Genomic DNA, 10,775 nt, shown 5'->3' on the forward strand with positions numbered 1-10,775 from the left:
AAAATATGATCAATTGCGTTGAGAGACCAGTTTACCAGATCCATCATTTTGGTTTTGGAGGAAAATGCAGAGAGAGGCTCCGAGATAGTTTGACAGAGACGGTACAAGACATAGAGCAGTAGCAGGGCAGATAAGGGTAGGAGGGGAGGAAAGGAGCAAGGGAAAAAGCGTCCGCCTTCTTCGAGAGCCAAGTGTAAGGTCAAAAAGGAACTGGAAAAGGAATCTGTGATTTGTTACAACCAAACCCATTCCATAAAAAGGCACACATATTTTTTAGACTCAACAAAACTACTAAAAAACAATATGTCCAGAATGCTGGTGGAGGAGGGTGTGATCTTAGGAAAGTGCCAAGCAGAATGACCGGTGTGTATGAAAATGTTATATCAGTGTTTAAACTGAAGGAAAGTGTGTTGATTGTGTGCAAGAGAACTTCTTGGGCTATATAACATATAGTATTAGGGCTTTAAGTTAAATGTTTACTTGGAAGTGTCTGCAAGCTCTTGGTCACGTGGTCATAAATTGTAATAGTTGACTTCTTAGGGAATGTGTGTGTTCCTCTTGACTAAGTTGGAATCCAGGTAATGGATTTTGGTGACCATAAAGAGGGGACTTCCTAATCTAGAGGAAGTTTGGAAGGTTAATGATTGTGTCCTTTGTCTGAACTGAAATTTAACGACTGTGTGATGTAACCATGTAAAACCATATAAAAGAGTAATTCTCAGTGCTTCATTAAGTGCTCAATAGTTTGAAAATTCTTCAAAGTTCAGTCTGGAAAAATATGCAATATATGTTAGACAAATACACAACTCTTGGCTTAGACAAAATAATGAACCCCAAACTACAGGTATGGGATAAGAGTAACTTCATGGCACATGGAACAAGCAATTCAAAGTGTAATTAAGAAACGGTAAATGCAGTAATGTATTTCTCCTACTATACAGTAAGTCACACTTTTTAAGTAGTTTTTTAGGTCCAGCTACCCATATTCCGAACTACTAATATCAGTAACTAATACCATCTATTGCTACAAAAGGGCATCGTCTACACTCGTGACACCTGAATGCAGCTACTGCACTTATTAAATAATGAGACAAATACATTCATTAAGACTTTCTTAAAAACAAAAAAAGTCCACACTTACATATAGACTTCCACAGAGAATGCAAATAAAATACTTCCTGACAGAAAAAGACATACTGCAGATCATAAAATATGAAGCCAAACCATAATGAAGCAACAGATAACAAATGAACAAACTGGAACTGATGCTGATGATGAGGCTGTCCACAGCCAAACAGAGAAGATGGCCCTTCATCTTCCTCTGGAGATGGCAGAAGAGTTTAGAAGTGACAACGAGGATGAATGGACTCAGTGATGAAGGATGTCATTGGGAACTTTTTGGCCTGTTATGCCATTTTGCATGTTTTTTTTTTTTTGGGGGGGGGGGGGGGGTTGCAGAAAATTGATTTAGGTTAGCATAGATTATGTTGCAGTAGCAGTTCTGCAGCTCTTCAGTGGATTTGTATGGATTATTTACTTTAATTTTCCCAGTTGTTTGCAACATCCAACGAATTGTTCCATTTACTCCTAATGTCTGCTGCTTACTGCCAGTGACATATTCAAATTATTGTTGCTTCTGTCATTAAAACTGCAATTTCAACACATTTTGAACAAAACATCCCCACTGCTCTTATTAAACACACACACACACATGCACAAACACACACCTGAGTGCTTTCATCATGGAAACCTTCCAGAAAGCTCTCCAGCAGCTCATCTGCATTGTCAATGCGCTCAGCATACTCTCCCACGATCCAGATCATGGCAGCACGTGCCTCCGGCTCATCCAGGGAGTCCAGGTTTTCACACAGAGTAGCAATCACACTTTCATACCTGTCAGGAAGTCACAAACAAATTAGCATATTAAACAGACCTTTGCACAGAAATACAGACATGTATAGTTCAACTTGCACAGGCGGTGGTGGCTTGGTGGTTAAGGAAGCGGACTTGGGTCCAGAAGGTTTCAGGTTCGAGTCCACCTGATTCTGTACCCACACACTGCTACTTACTTTGGTGATGGGTAAAATGCAGAGGTTTCGTTGTGTGCGTGTGTGTGCTGTGTCACAATGACAAATAAACTACTGCTGAACAATTTTAATTTACTTTTTTTTTTTTTTTTTGGAAAAAGAAAAAACAGACTAAAGTGAAGGTTTTTTGTCATAACAGAGAAAGGTTTAACAGGGCAGTGACTCAGTGACTTATGGCTGGAGGATAGAACCAGGCTGTGGTGAAAGTTCTCTGAAGATTCTTCCTCAGAGACCCGTGACTGCAAGTTTTGCTCTACTATGGTACGTCAGTGTAGCATATTTTCCACAGAAATCCACTCTGTTGAAATCATAGCCAAAGTCATGATCCAGAGTGCTGACTACAAAGGCAGCAATTGCTACTGGGCTCCTCACTGTGATTCCATACTTGTTTTTGCATAAGAGCAGAGACATTTTAAAGAACAAGGCAAATGTGAAGGAAGGAAGGAAGGAAGGAAGGAAGGAAGGAAGGAAGGAAGGAAGGAAGAAAGGAGGAAAGGAAGAAAGAAAGGAAGGAAGGAAGGAAGAAAGAAAGGAAGGAAGGAAGAAAGAAAGAAAGGAAGGAAGGAAGAAAGGAAGAAAGAAAGAAAGGAAGGAAGATGAAATTGTGCTTCTTTCAAATTTTAAAAAAGAAAGAATTCGAGTTGGATTAAAATGATATCTGATTCTTTCAGAATTGTAACATCTGTCTTACAACTTTCACGCTCACCCTTGTATATCTGGAAATTATTGAAATGACACTATGACCCCTGATGTTAACAGAACCTACTTGTTGGGATATTTTCGGAAGATGTCCTTGATGACCACGATGGCCTCCTGCACCACATAATTGACCTTGGTCTGGATGAGGTCCAACAGGGTGCTGACACAACGTTCTGCTGATTGCTAATAAGTGAAAAGAGGATTTGTCACTTAAAAAAAACACAGCTGTAACAGAAATGTTTAGATAGAATGAAATCACTCGATTATAATGTTATAAGTTAAAAGCACAAATGATAGAAGTTGTGTTGTTACAGTACTTTAAGGGGAAACATTATAATTGTGTACATATCATCCAACTTTATAATTCAAGTAAGTTAGTGAGCCTGGTACTATTTTTTATGAGTTAGATTATTATGACAAAAACTCAATTAAATTAGGAAGCGGACGGGGAGGGGAGACTCCCACTCCCTCCTTCTACTCCTCTAAGGTGAGAGTAGGAGACTCTTTGGGGGAGTAAAAGGAGGTGAAAATCACAAATAATCATGATATATTGAGATTTATCCACAGCTTATTTATTAATTTTTAACTGTTGACCTTGTGTTTACTTTTTAATGCCCTCACAGTCATATCAATAGGTAGGCCAAAAAAACCTTTTTTTTGTATTTCAGAAGACAAAGCTCAGTTTGTTAACATTATAAAACTCTACACATCAGAGATTCTGATGAACAATTTGGTGTTATAAACTAGAAACTACTCACCTCTACTTTAATGGCACAGCGCCCAATGGCTCTGACCGCTTTACGGACAAAGTCAACATCTACCTCCGTGGCGTATTCCTTCAGCTCAGCCAGAACCTGAAGCAAGAAAAACACATTTCATTGCTGTGTAGTTTATAGTATTATACAGTATGTATATACAGTATCATTAAGAACAACAATTTATTAATGGAGTGCATTAAAGAGTGATACCTGAGCAATGTTGGCTTGAGATGCAAGGCGAATCATTATGTCCAGCTTCTCCAGTTTAACATAAATTGGATCGTTATATTTAACATAGAAAACCTTCATCTCGTGTTTCAGAATCTCAGGGCTGAAAGGAGAAAAAAACTTCACTAAAACACACATATTAAAGATCTTCAGCTGAAATACCTCTGCAACTCACCGTCTCTGCACAATGAGATTGATGTTTCTCAGAGCCACATATTGGAGCTCAGGCTCAGCAGAGAGCAGGGTGACCAGGGGAGGTGCTAACTTCTTCAGGAGAGTGCCGTAGTAATCCAGGTCTTTTGGCAGCATTTCCATGAACTTCATTAATACCTTCACTGCTGACAGCACCACTGCAGAGTTGGCATGTGAGAGTCTGGGAGTTACACGCTCACAGATGCTAGTAGTTGTTGGAACAGAAAAGCAGAAAATTAATTTACTGTGGAATCAAATGTCAGCAAAGTTACCAAATGTTAATAATGCTGGTGTTTACTTCCTACCTTTGGGATTCACGATCATCACGAGGTGTGTAGTTGGCCAGGCAGTCAAGGATAAATATCTGGCCCCACTCTGTGCACTCATTCAGGGCTGTCAGCAACTTGTTCATGGTCTGAGGGTTCAGGTCCATTAGGTTGCTGTTGGGGTGGGACTCTGCGATCTCCGACAGTGCAGCCACTGCATTTGCTACAACCTAAGGTTAAAGAGGAGAGGAAGCACGTCATGTTGGAGCTCACAGTGCAACAGTCAGATACAGATGTGCGAGTCCTACCATAGGGTTAGAGTCAGAGATGAGGTCTTTAAGAGTGTCCAGAAAGCCTTGGTCCTCCACCAGTTGAGCGTTGATGTCATGGAGCTTTGCTACACACACTGCAGCTGTCTTTCTAACATATGGGTCTTCGTCCTTCAGACATTTCCTCAGCGGCTCACAGAGATACTCGGTGATCTTGTCTACCCGGATGCAGCCCATTGTACGAACAGCAAGGGCTCGGATCAGAGGGTTGGGGTCTTCACAGTCCTTGTTTGGTGAATCATAGATGTGATACATTTTATGTATCTGTTTAGTACTAATTATTCTTACAAAAGGAAATTATCATAATGAGCGAACATTAATTTTGCCAAAAAATAAATGATATCAGAGCTATTCATTAACATGTCATGTTTCTTTAAAGGGGAATTCAGTAAGTAAATATGGCTACAATGCTGTTAAACAGTTAATGTATGCAGATATTTATATTTTTATTCTGACAATACTGTACAGTAATGGTAAATATTACACACAGTCCTATTTAGATAGACTACTGAAATGTTCTATTTTTATTTTCGAGTGTACTAACCCTAACCCTAACACAATACAGTGCTCCACCTGGATTTTACACAAAGATCCAGAGCTGACAGAACCTACCTTAACAAAGGTGTTCACAGCCATGATGGCCATGTCTGGTTGACTCTTAGCGTAGTTCATCAGGTAGAGGTAGACCAGCTTTTTCAGTTCCAAGTTGTCCGTCTGCATACAATTCACAACATCTGGGAACAGAGCACTGAAAAGACAGGACAAAATATTAATTTATTTCTGATCTACTGTAAAATGGAGAGGTTATGACTTGCACTTAAGTCAAACTGAGATTCAGTCATTCATTCACTCTCCTATTCTCACCTGACATCTTTGCCCACTGTCATTGATGCAATGACCTTCTTCACAGCTTCCTTCTTCTTTTCTTTCTTGTCACTGTTCAGCTCTGCCTTGAGCTCGAAGATCTCACCTGAAAAACACACCCAGAGGGAACAGAACGATTAGACCATCTGTTATTTTATAAGGAGTACTTCACACCTTTCAGATAGTTATTTGTAAAAGATTTGAGCAGTAGGCCGACACACAAATCAATTATCTCTATCTGCAATCAGATGAATACATAATGTGGAGGGAGCAGCTGTGCATAACAAAAAAAAATGCTGGCCATCTTGAGTTCCCCAAAGCTGTGAGTGATGCCACAAGCACAACACTGATTTCATGTCACATCAGGTCAAACCATTAAATGCTGACATTTTGGCATAATATTTAAAGAGCAAAAGAGTAACACACTTGGCAGCAATTGGTTTATTGATAAACAACCTCTAAATTTATTATAGTATCTACCTTTTACATGTTTTGGTAATGGTTCTGTTATCGCTGATCTGTCATCAAACTGAATGATGACAGGATCATGTTTTTTAAAGAATTACGTCATATATAATATACATAATGACATCACATGTAAAAAAATAACAAAGACTAAATCTTCAGACCTTTCTTGGTGGTGGTGAAGTACTTGGAGTCCGTCATCTTGGATCCAAATTGTCGATTCTCCTGCAGACAATAAAAAAAATAGTAAAAGGAATGCTGGTGAAGATTGAGGAAAAAAGTCACACAATGACAATCACTAGAACAGCAGATAATACTAGTGCAAGCACAGAGAAAAATACAAAGGAATTCCTGTGACCTGGATGATAGTGAACCATCAACAGAAAACAATGGATTATGCTGAGAAAACATTATCTTCTCTGCTGAGTTACAGGATATTAAATGATTCTTACCATGATACAACACCTCTGTAAAGCAATACATTTAACTAAAATGTAGATCCCTCTGTTCCAATTTTAATTACATGATGTTAAGCATAAAACAGGATTGTTTGTTTACTGTGCTGATAGTTTTCCTACAATTAATTTGTTTTAAAAAACTCAATATATTGTCATGCCTATAGTATCACAGTGTATCTCAATATCGTATCTTGCCCCTGTATGGTAATATGGACTGTACCGCCAAATTCTTGCCAATACACACCTGTATTTGAAATGTATATTTGCATTATTTTATATCAATGATGTTTAAATAAAGTTGACTTAGTTAAGATAAACTGGTGATTTTTTTTCTTTCAAGTCTCTCCTCTGATTATACTTCTGTTGCCTCTACCATGTTTTTGGCCTAGTTTATTGGTTAACAAATCAATACAGATTTGGGTGTTACTAATGGAAATTGTGGCTGGCCTCCAAGAATGCATTTGTTCAGATATTAGCTGTAGTTTGACCTTGTGATATAATGGAGTTAAATATTTCTCCCAGTCTTTAGCAGAGGTATGGATGTGTCAGTCAGAACAACATGCATATGCAACAAAGAGCATGTCATTAAAGTTATCATATGACTTTCTTTTTAGTACAACAAATACGCCACTGCTGGTGACTTTGGTAATGAAGGACATCCTCACTATACTTTCAATACATCTGTCAATGAGCCATTATGTTCATAAACTCTATTGTCTGTTTGTTAGTAGAATATGTCTATGAAGATTTTCAGTCATCCAGGTCATGGTGAAGGTTGAAGAGTTCTGTTAGGCAACTGGACGTGAATTTTCTAAAAGAATATGTTTCACCTATCATCCAAGAGGCTTCTTCAGTTCTAACTGGTGGTGGAGAGTACAGCAAATATATACTCTGGGTGTGAAATAGACATATTTCCACGCACTTTGGGATGGATACCCTCCACCTGGAGTACGAGAAAACTTACAGAAAACTTGCAGACTACAGGAACCAGCTGCGGTTTAACCTAAGGTGCAGACACCACAAGATAATCCCCAGCAGCCTATGCCTCCTCTCCACAGTGAAAGGTCACAGGGCCAGGAACATTCTCCAGAAGGCGCAGTATCAGCTGCTCAGTGAACGAGTCAGACAGGTACACTTCACCATCGATGCCTTGAGGCTGAAACTTGACCAGGTAGGAGAACAATTAACTATGCTACTCCCCAGGAACATGGATGAGGTCTCCAAGTTTGCAGAGAAGGCCCAGATGTTCCAACACAACAAAGGTAAGGAACGACAAAAACAAATTCCATATCCTCCAGCCCAGACAGACCACCGCCATGGAATCTACATGAAACAACAGAGATTCCAACACTACACAGCAGGGCTCCCAGGTGAATTGGGTGAAGAATATGTCTGACAGAATCCTCACCCAGCCGGAAAAGGACATATTGGCCAAAGGACTGAACTTTGCGGTCTCTCCTGCACACATTCCCACCGTGGACCTCATCACAACCACTGAGACAGCCATCAGAAACAACCGATTGAACACCACGGAAGCCAAACAGCTCAGGTTGAAGGTCACCGCGGCACTCCCCAGTGCTAAACCTCCCCCTTCAAACCTGTCCCTCCCTAAAAAGAAAGCGCTGGCAGCACTCCAAAAAGACCCAGACATCACCATTCTTCCAGCAGACAAAGGTAGGTACACAATTGTTTTAAACACAACAGACTACCACGCTAAGGTCAAAACTCTTCTCAGTGACTCAGCCACTTATGAATCACTGAGGAAAGATCCCACCAGCAGCTACAAAAAGAAGGTCATCAGCTGCCGCCAACAGCTGGAAAAGGATAAAGCCATCGATAGACCTCTGTACCACCGGCTATATCCGGGAGAAGCCATTCCCCCTATTTATGGTCTCCCCAAAATCCACAAGGAAGGAGTTCCACTCAGACCCATCAGCAGCAGCATCAAATCAGTCACTTATAACATCGCCAAACACCTGGCCTCTATCCTTTCATCATTGGTTGGGGACACACCTCACCACACAGCCAACAAGATAAGGGGCCTAAAACTGGACACGGATGAGACCATGGTCTCCTACGACGTCACATCACTTTTTACACGCAGCCCCACCACAGAACCTGACCTAACCTGACCATCGACCACATTTGTGCCCTTCTGGATTTCTGCCTCACCACCACTTCCAGTTCAACAAGTTATTTTACAGACAGAAGCATGGCTGCGCTATGGGCTCTCCTGTGTCTCCCATAGTGGCGAATCTTTACATGGAGGAAGTGGAGAGCCGAGCTCTACACTCCGACGTGGGAACATCACCCAGCCACTGGTTCCGATATGTGGACGACACTTGGGTCAGAATCAAGGTCCATGAGGTCATCAACTTCACAGACCACATCAATGCGGTGGACAGGAACATCAAGTTAATCTCAACAGGCATCTCAACATAGAGGTGTACAGGAAACCAACTCACATCAACCAGTATCTCCTTTTTCACTCACACCACCCACTGGAGCGCAAATTAGGAGTCATCACAACCCTACAGTCACGTGCAATAGTCCATTCCGCTGGACAACATACATGTGCGATATGTGTCAACATTACTCCTACCTCCATGTATATTTTTACCTAGACTCTTTTTATATTTATTTTCTGTATATAATGTATGTTGCTTTCTTCTTTCTCTTTTTTGCACTAAGACTGCTTCTTGCACTGCATTAGGAATGGTTACAATTTCGTTGTACTGAAAGTATAATGACAATAAAGGCATTCTATTCTATTCTATTCCCACCACCAACAGAGGTAAGATGAGAGAACAGGGACACATTAGGACAGCTCTCAAGACCTGTGGCTATCACAGATGGGCTTTTTTAAAAACTAACAAAAAGAGGCCTACAAAGAGAGAGGACAACAGGAGGTGGAATGTCGTCATTCCATACATTTCAGGAGTTTCAGAAAAACTTAGGAGGATCTTTAACGAACATCAGATCCACGTACACCTGGTAACACCCTAAGACAAAAACTGGTTCATCCCAAAAACAAGACTCCAAGAAACAAGCTGGACAATGTGGTTTATGCTGTTCAGTGCAGTGAAGAGTGTACGGACCTGTACATTGGGAGACCAAACAACCGCTACACAGGCCCAACACAGTAGGGCCAACTCCTCAGAACAGGACTCAGCTGTTCACATACACCTCAAGGCCAAACACACTCCTTTGAGGACAACAATGTGCACATTTTGTCCAGGGAAGACAGATGGTTTGAGAGAGGGGTAAAAGAAGCCATTTTTGTCAACATGGAAAAACCATCACTCAACAGAAGAGGCGGGCTTAGACACAACCTATCACCCACATTCTTAGGAACAATACCCAACAGATTCTCCTCAGTTTCACACAACAAAGAGGCAGGAGACCGAAACCTTTCTAATGAGGATTACAACAACCCATTAGACTCTTAACGACTGTTTACACTTTCCCAGTTGACCCAAAGGCCTCACCCAACAGGGGGGAGCTGAAGTAGCTTTATTATTTCACACCCAGAGTATATATTTGCTGTACTCCCCACCACCAGTTAGAACTGAAGAAGCCTCTTGGATGAGAGGTGAAACGTCTTCTTTTAGAAAATTCACATCCATTTAGTAGAATAGTTCCATTGTCTAAAAAACAAGATAGGTAAAACATTTTCTAGACTTGTTGAGACCGAAAAAAGGGTATTTAAAAATGTATGTTTTCTCTAAGTTGGCAGGTGTTCTTAAAAAAAGTTTATTAAGAAAAAAATGCATATTTTCAAAACGTTATTCACAGTGTAAAAGTGTCATCCTGGATGGTTCCTTGCCAGTTACTGTTATTGTTGATGTTACACAAGTAAGACTAGATACATGACTGTTTGATGATTTGTGTTACCTTTGAGTGACCTCTTAGGTGTGAATAGAAACATATTATGAAATGATTTAAAACCCCAGAAAATGACCCATTGTTTTCAAAATATATCCACCTACATGTGGACAACGCATGAGTGTACCGTATTTTTCGGACTATAAGGCGCACTTAAAATCCTTTAATTTTCTCAAAAATCGACAGTGTGCATCATAACCCGGTGCGCCTTATGTATTACTTCTGGTTGTGCTTACTGACCTCGAACCAATTTTATAAAGTCAAACCACACAGCGCAACATACATGATGGCACACAACTGAAGCACATTGGGAGCCAACAATGACGTTTAACTCTGTTATAACAATTAGAAGACGTGTGGTGGAGAAATATGGTAAAATAATATGTAAGGGCCAACTCAGAATAACAGGCAAAAACTGGCCAAACTGACGTGGGAATAACAGGAAGACTGGAGACAGGCACAGGCAAGAACAGGTCAAGATGACCTGGTAAATGAACATGTTTATCTGGTTACTAGCCAAATGTGAGCCAAATGTTATGTAACA

General features: G+C 40.4%; 1 protein-coding gene and 1 pseudogene across 1 annotated transcript in view; one reads left to right on the plus strand and one right to left on the minus strand.

The window, feature by feature from the left end:
- LOC112486257 (AP-1 complex subunit beta-1-like) overlaps positions 1–6,089 on the minus strand; it is a 29,089-nt gene extending 23,000 nt beyond the window's left edge. Inside the window, exons 1-10 of the mRNA XM_025052715.1 lie at positions 6,053–6,089; positions 5,424–5,529; positions 5,172–5,307; positions 4,539–4,784; positions 4,270–4,460; positions 3,948–4,169; positions 3,755–3,875; positions 3,545–3,640; positions 2,854–2,969; positions 1,728–1,893 (exon numbers count right to left, since the gene is read on the minus strand). Of these exons, the coding sequence (XP_024908483.1) occupies positions 1,728–1,893; positions 2,854–2,969; positions 3,545–3,640; positions 3,755–3,875; positions 3,948–4,169; positions 4,270–4,460; positions 4,539–4,784; positions 5,172–5,307; positions 5,424–5,529; positions 6,053–6,089 (1,437 nt within the window). The remainder of the gene's footprint in view (positions 1–1,727; positions 1,894–2,853; positions 2,970–3,544; positions 3,641–3,754; positions 3,876–3,947; positions 4,170–4,269; positions 4,461–4,538; positions 4,785–5,171; positions 5,308–5,423; positions 5,530–6,052) is intronic.
- A 793-nt stretch (positions 6,090–6,882) lies between these two features.
- Positions 6,883–10,767, plus strand: LOC112486340 (uncharacterized; annotated as a pseudogene).
- Positions 10,768–10,775: the final 8 nt, after the last annotated feature.

This window comes from Cynoglossus semilaevis, chromosome W (assembly GCF_000523025.1).
Source record: "Cynoglossus semilaevis isolate Cse_v1.0 chromosome W, Cse_v1.0, whole genome shotgun sequence".
Taxonomy (NCBI): Eukaryota; Metazoa; Chordata; class Actinopteri; order Pleuronectiformes; family Cynoglossidae; genus Cynoglossus; species Cynoglossus semilaevis.